The following is a 15,850-nucleotide window of genomic DNA, read 5'->3' on the forward strand; positions in this document are numbered from 1 at the left end:
GGCTGGTCTTGTTCTCACAGAGATCCTCCTGCCTCTGCTTCCCCAGAGCTGATATTTAAGGGATGTTCCACCAAGTCCAGTTCAAGTGTAACATTTGGCCAGTTCTCTACTAATGAATACTTAGTTTTATTTCTTTAGTATTAAATGCAACTGTATGAGTGCTTAATGTTGCCATTACATACAGTGTTTCTCTCTTAGACATAATGCTATGATAAGCAAGCGCATTCACATATAATATGAATTGATTATATATGTATGTGTGTCTTTGGGTGTTTTTCTAAACTGATTTTTTTATAACAAAGCTTTAGAATTGGAGAATATTTTTTGAAAATATGCTCAGTTCTAACTGGTGTGTGCCCTCCTCCACGTCCATGGAGCTGTCAAGAAGGTGCATTATCATTGCTTTTCACTCCTAAGTACAGTAAAGCCCAGGCAGAATTTCAAACAAAAATGCAAGGAAATCACAAAGAGAAATTACCTCACAATGATTTCATGTTGCTTCCCCTTGTTCAGTGTTCTCCTGGTATTAAAGGTGAGGAAATGGAATGAGTTACAGGCTACTTTTCCCTGTCTTGAGTCTCTGCTTTTCTCCTTTGGTAAATGGCCCTGAAGGACCATTGATGGCATTTAGAAGTCTGTGCTCCTGAGCTTTCCTCTGGTGCCTCTGTTTAACATGTACATGTTTCTAGTTGGGTACGGGCTTGGGCTCCTCATAACCTGTTCAGCCATACCCAGGATTCAGGTGACTTGCTTTTTCTTCTAATAAAAAGATTGTTTCTTCACTTGTTTCAGGCTAAAGAAATGTCAACAATTGGAAGCTTTGAAGGATTTCAGCCTGTGTCTCTGAAGCAAGAGGGAGATGACCAACCCTCTGAGACTGAGTGCCTGTCATTGGAGGAGGGGGACTCCGACAAGGACCCAGTGCCAAGGCAGATTTCAAGGCAGTCAAGCACGACTAAGTCAACACTTTTCCCCAATCCTTATCAGCAGCCCTACGTTTCACGGAAATACTTTGCTACAAGGGTAAACTTGTTGGAGTTCTTAAATACTATACAAAATTAAATTTTAAAAATCTTACTGTCATTTTCTGTGCCATATTTTGTCAAGGGTTATATTTAAAAAAATCGTATGATAGGCTGGAGAGACGGCTCAGTGGTTAAGAACACTGACTGTTCTTGCAGAAGACCAGGGTTTGAATCTCAGCACCCACATGGCAGCTAACAACTGTCCATAACTTCCAGGGGATCCGACAGCCTCTTCTGGCCTCCTCAGGCATTGCATGACACAGGTGCACTTACTTACATGCAGGCAATACACCTGAAATAAAAATAATAAATAAAATATAAAAAAAAATCATATGATAGCTGTTATGACCCTGATATGATTGTCCTTATCCCCATTGTACTGATGAAGGATGTGAACTTCAGACAAGCCAAAAGTCTGATTATGGTCTCCTAGACAGCATCACACAGATACAGTTCCTCTAGTCTCTATATACTTGGGTCTTATTCCGGTGCTGATCTGGCCTCAAGAAGCTCATGCTTCAAGGATAGAGAATCTGTAACAGAGAAACTAAGGTGTAAAGCTATGCATTCATTTTTTTGTTGTTTGGAAAAGAGACATAGATTGTGGATTAGAAAGTGCTGCTGAGATAGGGCTGAATCTCCAGATGCTGGTGTTACAGGGTTGGAGCCCGGACTTTAAATTCTCAGTTTGCAAATGCAGTCTGGGGCTTAGCAGACTCATATGTGCAATGGGGCCAGAAAAGTCAGTGGATGAGGCTTGTATAACTGGACGAAAAAGCTGCTTTTTAAATTTTCTAACATTTGGATCAAGTGAAGAGTTTCATGAATTTCTTCTGTTTATCTCTGTTGATTTTTCTTTCTTATTTATTGATCCTTTTTCAAAGTCCTTCAATATTCTTGTTAACCCAGCAGGATAATTATAATCTAGTTGAAGAAAAATAGGGAAATGTGACCTATAACAACAGAGACACCTTGTTTTCGTGTATACATGCAGCAACTTTGTGTTAAGACAGTTTTCCTTTTCTTCCCTCTCTCCTTCCCTTCTTCCCTCCCTCCTGCCCTCCCTCCTACTCTCTCTCTCTCTCTCTCTCTCTCTCTCTCTCTCTCTCTCCTCTCTCGTACATGAGTGAGAGTGTAGGTATGTGTGTGGAGGTCAGAGTACAACTTTGAGAAATCAGTTCTTAACTTCTACTTTGCTGATGCAGGGCCTCTCCTGTGGTTTCTGCCACTGTGTGGCTGAGCACTCTGGACTAGTTGGCCCACTAGCTTCTGACTGATGCTTTTGTTTCCATATCCCACCTTGCAACTGGAGTGCTGGAACTACAGATGTGTGCCATAGGACCCAGCATTATGTGTGGGTTCTGGGGATAGCATTCAGATCCTCAGGTGTGTGCAACAAATACATTTACCTCATGAGCTATCTCCCTGACCCTGAAAAAAATATTTTTCAACTCAATATTCTACATAGATGGGTGGCAAGAATTTGTGACTATTTACAAAGTTTAACTAATAAATCCTGATTTAGTTGCTTTAAAATTATATTTCTGTTTAAGAAAATTTTTGCTAAAGCGGCTGAACATGTGTTAGTGTGTATGCATACATGTGTATTTAAACATTGTATCAATTCCCATGTGCAAGGGGTTTTCCTAGGCACTGCGCTATGTGTGTTTGCAAGTGATTTTGCATATGTCAAGCATACAGTTTGTTTTAAAAAAATATGTGAACTTTACTGAATATGTGAAATTAAGTAAAATGGAACTACAAAGGAAATGGAAGCATTCTCTGGAGTTGTATGATCTTTGATGAGGATTATGTCAGGGTTTGATGAGAACAAACAGCATAGAGGCTGAATAAGGGACCAAACACTGGGAGCTGGTGTAGATATGAGAGAAGGCTGAAAGGTCTTTGCAAAGCCCTTGTCTTATAGTGAAGACCCTGAAGTTGATACAGGTCAACCAGTTAGCAGTTGTGAAGACAAAATTAAGGAATACTAAGTAGAGAAAATCGTCATGGAAAAACTGGAGTTCCTCATGACAAAGTGGAACTCATGAGAAGAATTGATTCCTATGCATATCTCCCACCAACTTTAACCTCAGTGGGCAGTTACTTTTAGAAGTTAGTGCCTTTGCCATTGGGTCCAGGGACACGAGAATCCTGAGGAGGATGTCAGACTATAATGAAAGGATCTGTTGGTATTGGTGCTAAGCCTTGCCATCAGGGAGTCAGGGTAGTGATTGCTTAGAACGTGAGCTATAGTGCATTGTGACCCACATTGAGCTTCAGCAAGAAAAACAACTGCTTTCACCCTCTGCTATTTGAACTGAACACAGCCAATGTCTCCTTTGGCCAATTCTTATTTGGAAACACATGGGAAAAGCAGTGCAAAAACATGTAGTTCTTTCTTGGCTGAACTGACACAGCCCCAAAGATGCTATATATGTTAGACATTTACATGGCTTAAAAAAATTGTGGCTTTATGCCTTTCTTTGGAAGGCAAGGAAGAACATACCATCTTTGTTTTAAGAATGAACATATTGAAGTTTCGGAGACGTGAAATCACCTCTCTAACTCACATAGTATTAGAATAGCTCAGCTACTCTCCAAGTCCTAGCATGACAATTGTAATTAATGGCTCCATAAAAAGCTGTAAGAATGTCATTAGTCATTATTCAGAACATCATCTTTATCAGACCTATAGAAAGAAAATCTCTTAGTTCTCAAAAGCTTATGAAGAAAATTTCTTATATGCTGCTTATAAAAGTCCAATGTGAACCTGAGGGTGAATGCCTATGGCATCAGCACTGGCTCTCCTTCAGAACAGGAGGCATAGTAGAGAGTTGCATGTGAGAATAATGAATGCATGTTAACGTGAGAGAGTAATGAAAACACAACTGTGATGAAACATACATGTTGATATTATAATGCTAAACATTAAAACATTTTATGTATTCTTGGGTAATTTCATACATGAATGTAATGTATTTAGATCATATCCACCCTCTGATCTTCCCTCCAAATCATCCTGGATGCCACCCACACATTCTCCACCCAACTTCATTTCTTCTTCTCCTTAATCCTCTTCTTCCTCCTTCCACCTCCTCTTCCTGCTTCTCCTCCTCCTCCTCTTCTTCTTCTGATACACTGAGTCCACTTAGCACTTCCCATATGCACATGGGAGAAAGGTACCATCCACTGGTGCTTGGGTAAACCACATGAGCTGCACTACTGAAGAAGACTGACTCGCCCTCCTCAGAGGCCATCAACTGCTAATAGCTCCTCAGTTAGGGGTGGGGGCCTCGGGAACCCCTTCCTTCTCCCTGCTTGAATGTTGATTGGCTTGGTCTTGTGTACGTCTTGTTCAGACACGCACGGCTGGTGCGAGTTCATGAGTGCAGTGACCCTATCAAGCCTAGAGGACATTATTTTGCAACACTTGTCCTCATCTTCCCACTTTTGCAGTCTTTCCACCCACCCCCTCTTTTGCATTGTTCTCTGAATCTTGTGGGGAAAGCATGTGATATAGATGCCCTGTTGATGGGGGAGCACTCCACAATCACTCATTCTCTGTACTTTGACAAATTGTAAATCTCTGTATTTATCATTATCTATGCATAAAGAAGCTCCTCTGATAAGCAGTGAGTTGCACTGGTATATGGGTATAAGGATGAGCATTTAAAAGGCAGTGTGATATTATGTCCTTTTAGCAAAATAATACTAGTGGGGAGTATAAACTCCCCAGTCATGAGTTCTTGGCCAGGTTTATAATACAAGGCATGAGTTCTCTCCTGTGGGGTGACCTTTAAGTTCAAACTAGAAAGCCGTTGGTTGCCCCTATGATATTTATGGGGCGGGTTGCTGGACCCCTGACGTGGTGTGTGCGGGCACCCTGGGGTCTCCGCCACACCTGGCTAATCCCGGGGTGAGTCTGGCTGCAAGCGATGTGGAGAGCGAGCCTGGGCTCCCGGGCACACTCACTCTGGATGTGGCCCAGGGTCAGGTGTGCGTGCACTCTCCTGCCGTGGTTCTGGTCCTGCTGGCTAGCCGCTGGCGGCCGCACCTCTCTGGAGACGGGGTGCGCAGACTTCTCTGATGCTGGTTGTAGCTGATAGCTACACACTTCTCTGGAGCAGAGAGCTTCCTCTGCTACTAGAGTATTATCTAGTCGGAATCCCACCTCTATTACACCCTTGTACCTTTCCTCAGGATTGCGGAGTTCCTGGCCAGTGAACTCCACAGGGAAGAGGCACGGAGGCAGCAAAAGCTGGGGTATCCGTGGACCAATAATGGAGGAATAGCGCTCCCCGGGGAGACTGGATCGCAGGATTTAGCGTTACAGCTCAAGACAAGTGACTCAGCTCAGATCTCAGTGATTCAGCTCCAGCTCCAAGTCTAAGTGATCCAGCTCCAAGTCTAAGTGAGGTGATCCAGCTCCAACTTTATTGGGGTAAAACTAGGACTATTTATAGTGTAGAGACAGAGTGGTAAAAGCTTTGGCTGTTAGATGCTCTGTGAGACATTCTATTTTCATGTGGAAGTGGATTTCTGCCACACTGCTAGACTGCTGGCCACCTGTAAAAATCACACAGGAAGGCATGGTGTGCGTAGAGCCAAAGGCAATGTTTATGTCAGGGCCTTTGTGGCGGCCACTTCAAAGGGATAGACAGGAAAGATGCCAGAAAGCACCTTGCTATGAAAAGGAGCCCGTGGCACATTCCCGAGCTGCATGAGCTGTCCGGTGTGAAGGGGCTTCGACTTTTGCATAACAGAGGTCTCCCAACAGATATTCATACCACTTTTGTACCAGTGGCCATCTCTTGCCAGCACAGTTATTGTAGCTCACAGCTTTACAGCTTGGTAAGATTGCTGATGGCTTCCTTGCCCCCCAGCAGCCTGCAAAGCACTGTCCAACACTATGAAAGCTAGCCAGCAACTTTATTTCTCCAAGTTATCATTCTAAAATATGTGCTGTATTCAGCAATAAGGTCTTACAATCAAGTTCTGTTGGGTGACCAAGAGCAATGACAACAGCTTATATTATTTTGTGAGTCTCTTGGAATGTCCTGACCAACTAGTCTCAAAAGAGGTTATCAGGCACTAGGCCCTGGGTTTTTTGTTTGATAACCTATTGACTCTCAGAGGACCATTATCTCAATAAATATTTTTTAATAAATAAGAAAGATCTAGTTTTATTAGCTTTTAAATCAGATGTAAGATGTGGTGGTTGTTGAAAGGATGGAAGGAAGAGAGAGAGGAAGAGAGAGAGACAGAGAGAGAGAGTTGTGTATGTGTCTACATATATGTGTATCAGTTTCTTCATGCACAAAGAATAAATAAAATACAAGTTTTATAATAAAGGCTTACATGAGCTAATTTTGTAAACATTCTTAGAGTACATGACACATCTATAAACATTTCATAAATAACATATCATTGTTATTAATCAGTACCTTTTCTCTCTTATTTTTGCTTAGATTAATATATCTATAATTGATCATAAAAATGAAAGCAAGGTACCTATGATCTCACCATGATCTCTAAGATGAGATATAAACATTGATCCAAGAGTCTGTAGCAAGGGATAATTAAATAAGACCAGGACACTTGAAGTTTTGGATCTATGACCGTCATTGCAAAGTATCAGTTTTAGACTGAAATGAGGTCTAAGGTGCTGTGGTCCAGTGCTGGCAGACAAATTAAATTCCGCATTTCTATAAACCTTCTGCCATTGTTGTTATACTCTGTTGCACAGTCCATACTTTATACAGCAATTTGCTGTCTAAGTCACTCATTTCCAGAGAAAAACAGAGTCCAGAAAAGGAAAATTGCTTGCTCAGTGACACGGTAGCTACTGTGATTTGACTTTTCGGAGTCTTCTAAATAGAAAACCTAGGCATGGTTTCCAGCCCCAAATCCTAAGGTAATGATTCAATGCCACAATTAAAGCTAAATCCACTTATTTTAGACTAAGAATTTAAAGTTTATGCAAAGTTAAATTTAAATTGAGATAAGAGTGAGTGGAAGAATTTCTTGAAGTATTTATTTTATAAAAATGTTTAGAACCGTCACCCAGTAAGTAGTTGCTGATGAAATATTAGGAAGTGTGAATATGCAAAATATAAGCCATAATTGTGATCTGGCTCCCTGTGTGAACTAAAACATGCACTGAATATACTTTTATACCCCTGGGGATGTCTCCTCCTTTTTATTTACATATGTAATTTTCTGTATACAAATGGAATTATATGCTAAATATTATTTCATATGCCCACCCTATTTTTATAATTTAAATTTTAATTTCTCTTTAACATCCCACTATGGGGCTATACTACAATGCATTTAGCTTTTAGGTTGTTTTCTATTAATGTTATTGATCTGAGAAGGGAAGTTATTCATTGGATCTCTGTGGCAGGATGGCATTCCATTTTTCAGGTGTCAGGAATTGATACCCAAGGCTATAACAAGAAGAAAGATCAAGCTGAGTTTCAAGCTGGTTTGTAAAGACACGACTGATTAGGAAATAAGAATTATTGGCAAACAAATGGTAATTTTAGCATCATAATCTCAGATCTTAAAGCTCATACCTAAATACCAGATAATAAAAGAAGTTAACCTGAATAGCGGCGCATCTTTAATCCCAGCACTTGGGAGGCAGAGGCAGGCAGATCTATGAGTTCAAGGCCAACCTGGTCTACATAGTGAGTTCCAGGACAGCTGGTTACCACAGGGAGACCCTGTCTCAAAAAGAAAAAAAAAAAAAAAAGAAAGAAATTAAAAAAATAATTTATTCTGACTCCTTCAAACCTTCTATGTGCTCTCTGGTCAGTCTGAGGGGTCACATCATTCCCTGTGGCTTCCAGCCTTTTATTTGCTTAGTGAAGCTATGCCTCTCTGACTTAGTTTAGGAGAATTCCACTTAGTGGTAAGGTCTTGGGGAATATCCAACCTACTTTGTGAAGTCAGTAGAGAAGGTATTACTTGTCCAAGGTCAATCAGCAGCCTTTAGGATTATGCCAAGGTTAGAAAGTGGACCTGTAACCAAGCATCCTGACACTTTCTGTCACTGTAATAACTATGACATTGGGAGAGGAGCTAGAGGTCCCAGAAATGAAAGTAAATCAGTTGCCATCAGTCTGCGTGGGCAATCTTTTTCTCTTGTTTTAGTACATCTACTATTATTGCTTAGACATATCTAAAAATGGCATCATGCCTTCTCTGAACAAAAGTATCCCTCAAGGCTAATAACCTGAGGTATATTATGATAATCTTCTTGGTTGTGGGGACTGATATTCAAAAGCAGCTTCTTATGAAGAGAACAATACTTAATCCACATGGAGAAAGATATTTTTAAACTCCCTGTAGGGCTCTATATTTGCAGATACCTTATCAGAAAGTTGAAAGCGATTTGAGATGGGGAATTATCTCTAAATTTATACTAGAGAATGTAAATTACATACAAACTAATAGGACTAAAACTATTTGATCTTTTAATATTTAATTAATGGTTCCCTATGGCCTTTTTATAGCCTGTGTTCTATTGTGAGCAGCGAGACTTTAATAAGCAGGTTAAGGACTTCTCATTGTGTGTGAGATGTCACTGCTTCCATGACACTAATTTGGCTTTCATACTCTCCTCCTTTCCCTCTTCTCTTGCTCTAGGGTTCCCTGTGTCTTGCCCTCACACTAGGAACAAATACATTTATTAGTTTTATTGTTATTGCCTCTGTGAGCTTCTTTTTAGTTTAGAAAATAAATATCTCCCTGGGCAAGCAGTTTCTCAACTCCAGTTGGAAGTCCTTGAAGATTATCATAAAGATGAGTTTTCCTTTTGAGATCAGACCCATAGCAATGATAGGATAAGATGCATCTTCACCATTTTTCAAGGAGATGCTTATTTGCTTTGCTCTTACAAATCATGTCTGGTTTAGAGCTGATTTTTTTATGCGTTCATTGCAAAATGGTCTCTGTCTGTCCATGATAGTAACCATAGGAAAAATCTGCGAACTTGAGTCTCTAGGAACATTCTTTCCTGGACCATTTCTTCTTTCTGTCTATGTAAGGAGTGTATTACAGTGGAAAACACAAGCAAGGTCAAGGGTATTGTTTGAGCTGTTGTTGGCTCTAGGCTAGTCTAGCTTATAGAAATGCAAGGAAACAAGTGGAATTCCCCCCAAAGTTCACTTTCACTGCAACTTTTCAAGCTAAATAAAAGGGACGGTATTTTCACTGTTGTGTAAGATGTTGTATTTGCTCATGATTGCCTGTTTGTCTTAGAGCACAGTCTCAGAGGTAGCTGTTCAGTTGCGCTAAGCATCTGATCCCTCAATTCTATTACCTTTTTATTTAATATAAACAGTAATAAGAATGATGGTAAATCCTTTCAATATTGTTTGCCACTGTTTTAAATACAGGATCTCATGGTATCTCCTAATAGCTGTTATGGTTTTTATTATCGTATTCCTCTAACAAATGAACAAACCAACAGAATGCCAAGATGACATCTTAGATTCCAGAATGACACAAGAATGGCTGGGATGTAAATCTTGATGGTCCAGACTCAGCGTATCTACACATCTTATTGTGTTTAAAAAATTTATTATTTATTATTTTTATTTTATGTGTATGCGTGTATTGCCTGCGTGTAGGTAAGTGCACCTGTGTCATGCAATGCCCACAGAGGGCAGAAGAGGCCATTGGATCCCCTGGAACTGGAGTTACGGACAGTTGTCAGCTGCCATGTGGGTGCTAGGATTTGAACCCCGGTCTTTTGTAAGAACAACCAGTATTCTTAACCGCTGAGCCATCTCTCCAGCCCCCTATTATTTATTATTTTTATGTTATGTTTATAAGTGTTTTGCCTTCATGCATGTAAGTGCACCACATGTGTGTCTGTTCAGGCCAGAAGAGGGCATCAGATCCCCTGAAACCAGAGTTACAGAAGGTTGTTAGTTGCCATGTGAGTGCTGGGAACCCAACCCAGGTCCTCTAGAAAAACAGCTCTGAACTGCTGAGCTATCTCTCCAGCCCCCATTTTGTCTTAGTTTTGATTCTAATTGATGAGATTTTAATTTATCATGGTAGCTAATAATAATAAAATGGAGGAAAGCACAGTGCTGTATTGGGGTACATTTCTCTCATCTGTATTCTAAATGTCCCTGAGCAATTTTCATACTGAAAAGAGAAATGACACAGACAACCCTATCATTGACAGAAATCTAGGGAGACTCAAACCACTCAGTGAGGTATACACTTCGTTTTTAGCATTTGAGAAGATGTCCTTGAATAAAATACTGTTTTCATCCTCTTTTTTTCCATCTCATGCTCTCTCGCCCTTAGGAAACCATTGCTAATGTGTTCCATAGATTTTATGCTTACTTCACCAAGTGTGAGCAAACAGGAATATGCCTACTCCACACATTCTTAAATATAGAATGTGACCTACTTTGTCCTTGCCTCTGTTATTTTTTGCTTTTCATTTGACAATATATTTCATTATTTTTGTACCTTTATCATATTAGTTTGTATAAATATATTCTAAAATTTACCCAACACTCTCTTCATAGACATTTGTATATTTCCCTCCCAATTCTTGCTATCCATTAACAAACCGTGAAGAGTCAGTCCTTTATACATGTAAGAATTTCTAAAGTGTATCTTCACAGAGGTATGATATGTGGATCAAATATAGATCATTCTTTATTTTTGACACATTTTGGCAGTTGCTTTTGATAGGGAAAATAAGTAAAGGTTTAAAGATTTTTATATTATTATATTCATCTTCATATATTTTTGGCCAAGTGCATGGCATCAAAGCATTCAACAAAATGTTTATTTTAGGCTTATTTTATTGTTCTCCAACTCTACTTATTTTTTGCTGAAAAGTGTTAGCTTCATTACTGAGTTATAATTTTGAGGCTAAAATTATGTGAAGAAATTATGAGAAAAATATCAGTGTTGACTCATCAAGGAGAACATTGTTTTAGGAGACTTTGAAGTGTAGGCCTGGAAGAGTCCTGCTGCCTCGTTAGGAGATAAAGTTGTACAAAGGGAGAATTGCCAAGAAATGATAGTGAATTTCCTTCCGGGGTCATCTAACCTTGCCTGCAGGTTCACTGGAAATGGGTGACATTGGTACAAACTTCTCTGGCAGCAGTTTAAGGCATATTTGATTGATGCCACAGAAGTTGCTGATTTCATGAAACATGGCCTTCCACAAGCTTGACGTGCCAATATTGACTTTCTCACAACCCTTTGACCAGTAGTAGACAGTGATATGGGGGAGAAATCAAACAGTCCAGTGGCTGATTATCCACTTCAGCAACTAACTGCTAAACTAATAGAATCAGACTCTTTATAAGGGCTGTGATCACATTTTCTTGAAGAGTTACAGAATCTTTTGTTCATTGGTGTGGCTCACAATGTTTGGTTTAGTCAGTCTGTTGGCTCACAGGTGAAATAGAGGGGAAGAAATTGAAGTAATTAGCTGTCCTTGCAGAACTCATTATTGACAGACTGGTCACTCAGCTTAGTTCAGGTGCTATCCCACCCATTTCTGGATGGCTTCAGCTGTACAGAATGACTGAGCAGTTGGTGTGGGGATGAGGTCACAAGGTAGGTCAAACACTGCACTGTTTACCCATACTTCATTGGAAGTAGTATCACTCTTGTTTTTTATGTCAAGGTTCTCCTGTAAGATAATATGTGTGCTTAAAAATTACTAATCTTAGCCGACAGACTATTGGGCAGCTAATTACTACTGGGTGAGGAAGAGCTGATCTTCTTTAAGGGAGTGACTCTAGATAGATAGGCTGACTAGACCCTAGTGGATGAACTTGCACTGAGGGACATCAGGGGGACACTAACTTGACTCAGTAGGCCTTAACATAAATGACAGAATGTGTGAAATCCAGTGGGGGCCTATGGAAGGGTGCCGATGGGGAATGAGGTATAAAAATGACTAAGCTGTTATGTATGAAAGACATAAAAATTCAATGAAAAAGGCATCCAGCTCTACATAATTATAACCTGTATAAATAAACAAAATAAAAAGACTATATGTAATTTATTAAAATGTCATAATAAAACCAATTATGGATATAATATATGCTAATAAAATTAACAGGTAAAAAATTCCTAATGAGGGGCTGGAGAGATGGCTCAGGGCTGCTCTTGCAGAGGACCCAGTTCTGTTCCCAGCACCCACATGGCAGCTACAACCATTTATAACTCCAGTTTCAGGGGACCTGATGCCTTCTTCTGTCCTCCATATACTTTGCAACATGAGTGCACTTACATACATGAAGCAGTACACTAATACACATAAATAAAAATAATAAATAAAAAATTTAAATTCCTAATGTACTTATACATGGGTCCCATCTACTGAGTTCCTGATATAATTGGGCTAGTATGTATTCTGGGAATTAGAATTTTTAAAGGGTCCCTGGCATGGTGGCGCATGCCTTTAATCCCAGCACTTGGGAGGCAGAGGCAAGCAGATCTCTGTGAGTTTGAGGCCAGCCTGGTCTATGTAGTGAGTTCCAGGCCATCTTGCTTTACAGGGAGAGCCTGTCTCAAAAAGACCAAAAAAAAAAAAAAAAAAAGGGTCCCTGTGATTCTAGCCATTGAGACAGCTGTGAAAGACTTGAAAGGCTACATAGCACAGACTTCCAGGGAGACCATTCAAGGGCAAAGAGTTGAGAATAACAGCCCAGAGAACACTGACTGTCACAAGTACAAGCTTCACACAAACAGAATCACCCAGAAACTTGTTAGAAATGCAATGTCATGTCCCAACCCAAACTAGCATTATGAAATGGATGGTCCTAGAAATGTTTCACATACTCCAGTTGGCTCTGATCTACACTGAAGTTTAACAATCATTGTGAACTTCTTAGAACAGGTGTCATTCAATCTTTACATAGTATTAGGCCCATAAGTGAAAACACTTGCTTTATGAAAGATAAAATAAGAGTTTAATTCCCAGAGTCAGCTAAACTTTCTGGTCAGATCATTAGAGGAAAGCTACTTTTTGTGATTTATAAACATCTATCATCTATCTGTCTATCTATCTATCTATCTATCTATCTATCTATCTATCTATCTATCACCTGTCATCTATCTATCTATCTTCATCTATGTCTATGTATCTGTGTATCTATGTATCTCTCTATGTATCATCTATCATCTATCATCTATGTATCTATCATCTATCTATCTATCTATCATCTATATTGGTCTCAAACTTACAGCAATCCACCTGCCTTACCCTTCCCAGTGCTGGGATTGCTACCATGTCCAACTCTAATCTTTATCTCCATCTGTAGCCAGGACAGCAAGAACTGGCCTGGACTCTGGAGAAACAGAACCAATATATGAAACATATATGTATAATCTATCATTCTATCAATCTATCATCTATCATCTATTTATCTATTTATCTATCATCTATCTACCTATCATCTATATGTCTATCATCTATCATTATCTATCATCTAACTATGTATGTATGTATGTATGTATGTATGTATGTATGTATGTATCTATCTATCTATCTATCTATCTATCTATCTATCTATCTATCATCTGTGTAATTATTGCTACATTGTTAAGTGCTTTGAGCTTCCTGACAATCCTTGTTTCTTTGGAAGAAGTAATCTTCTAAAAATGACTATTTTCATTTCTGTGCAAAGTGTAAGATTTGGAATACAGGATTTGGATCACTTTTGATCCACACAATGAAGGCAAACAGTAAAATCCACGGCTCATGACCAAGTTCTCTGCCAGGTAGTGAATAGAATTTGTAGTACAAGAAGTGAACCTTCCTGATTAGTTTTCTGGAGGAGATACTGCTGGATATTCTAACTAGTCATAAGCACAGAATAAACTCAGTCTTTTCTAAATGAGATATTTTCTTTTTTCACTCAGCCAGGGGCCATTGAGATGGCTGTGGAAGACTTGAAAGGCCACATAACACAGACTTCCGGAGAGACCATTCAAGGCTTCTGGCTCCTGACAGAGTGAGTATATGGTCATGTGGAAGACTGGATTCAGTCATTGAAGCAATGTTTACAACATCAAAATTGACAAACATCACAGATAATAACTTAATTTCATAGTCCATTGCTTTGTTGACAGTCTAAATTTAAGACAGTGATGGAAAAATAAATTAACAATGTAGATAAAACTCAAGTATGCCATGTCTGTACCTTTTACATTGTAATAACATTTAAAAACCAAGGAAGTGTTATTCTACACCATTCAGAAACTACTATTCAATTCATAAAGTTCACCTTTTAAAGTGGTGAATGGAAAAATCTACACATATGCTTATAGAAAGGCTTTTGCATAAGGTAGAGGCTGCGGGATTATAGGGTTTGTGCGTGATCTGTGGCTGAGACTGTTGCTGAGGCATCTATTGTGAAAGATTAACATACTACTTACTTCAGAGGAGAACTACTAAGAGGAATTTCATTGTTTCTCACAGAACTTTTATTGAAGGATGCATCTGGAGTTGAGAGGAAAAATTGATAACTGACATAGCTACATTTGTGGACCTTTGTACTTCATTGCCTTTAAGGAAAGTCAGTAGTAACTCTTGGTTTGGGCCTGGGAGACTGGTGTATGGATAGGGTCACTGCTCTAGGTTTAGAAGGAAATATAGTTCTGTTTCATTGTTAAAACACTTTTGTGACAAACATGGAAAATATGCTTACAGTCCCATTAGGTTCTTCCCCAAATCTTGTCATTCACTATTTATATAACTTAGTATAGTTTTGGGGGAAATGCAGCTGAGGTGTCCATACAGCATCCTCCTAGAGAGACTGAGTAGATAGTTTACATATGGGTCCAAATACTATCATCAGAATGGATAGTAAGCTAGCATGCTTGTCTTTAATAGGAATGTGTCTATAGAAGCAAAGGGCAAACTAACATGTCAGTAAAGTCATTTCCAAAGAATTTCATCCAAATTAATTCAGATGAATTGCTGTATGATATTCTAAATTGGTATGGATATATTATCCAGTAGAACTAGAAAAATTAGTTTGAAGGCATTTGGGAGGAGGACAGAGAAGCTGGGTGTTTGACTTGGCGAGGGAGCCATTGACCCCAGCTAGATCCCAGTTTTGCTCAAAAATCTTTGAGTGCTCTAGGGAGACTGTGAGGATCCAGGCCCTCAGCCAGCTTGTTAAAGGGATTTTGGTTCCCACACAGTTATAAAGACAAAGTAGTGCTTATTTCCACCTTTCCTCCTCTCTTCATTCTTCTTGGCCCTTCTGCAAAAGGACATTTTTAAAAAGGAGTGATCCATTAAGCCCACACCAAGAACGTCTTGACATTGTGGAATCTCAGACAGTGTGTCATGATGGCGGTGAAGTATCTCTTCAGCATGGTGTTCTCCAGGTGTCTGTGTCTACAGTGCTATGAGACAGAGGAGATGGGCTCTTCCCTTCCCTCTATCATACCAGGACAAAGTGGAAGAGACTGTTTTATTCCTAACTGGGAAGACCTGCCTATAGCAGCAGGATCAAGTAATTATTGTTCTTACTTTTGTAAAAAACATTTAAAATATATTACATTACCTACTTCCTTCAACCTACCTACTTTTATCCCAGGACTTTGGTACGATAAATAAATGAAACCACATTTCTGTCAAATATACAGAAAATAGAATAAATGTGGAAGCCAACAGGAATTCAGATGTCATAGAAATGGATGAATGAGCATGGAACTAGAAGATATGGATTTGAATCCTGTATTTGCTAGTTCTTGTCAGTGTAGCTATCAGACCTTGAGTAGGGTTTACTTTTTTAAATTTCAAGGGTTTT

General features: G+C 39.3%; 1 protein-coding gene across 1 annotated transcript in view; it reads left to right on the forward strand.

The window, feature by feature from the left end:
* The first annotated feature begins 801 nt into the window (after window positions 1-801).
* The window catches only part of Tprg1 (tumor protein p63 regulated 1), a 112,776-nt gene continuing 97,727 nt past the window's right edge, over window positions 802-15,850 (forward strand). Inside the window, exons 1-2 of the mRNA XM_008839676.1 lie at window positions 802-1,023; window positions 13,950-14,041. Coding sequence (XP_008837898.1) covers window positions 802-1,023; window positions 13,950-14,041 — 314 coding nt within the window. The remainder of the gene's footprint in view (window positions 1,024-13,949; window positions 14,042-15,850) is intronic.

The sequence above is a fragment of the Nannospalax galili genome, unplaced genomic scaffold (genome assembly GCF_000622305.1).
Source record: "Nannospalax galili isolate Female #2095 unplaced genomic scaffold, S.galili_v1.0 scaffold559, whole genome shotgun sequence".
In the NCBI taxonomy this organism is placed as follows: Eukaryota; Metazoa; Chordata; class Mammalia; order Rodentia; family Spalacidae; genus Nannospalax; species Nannospalax galili.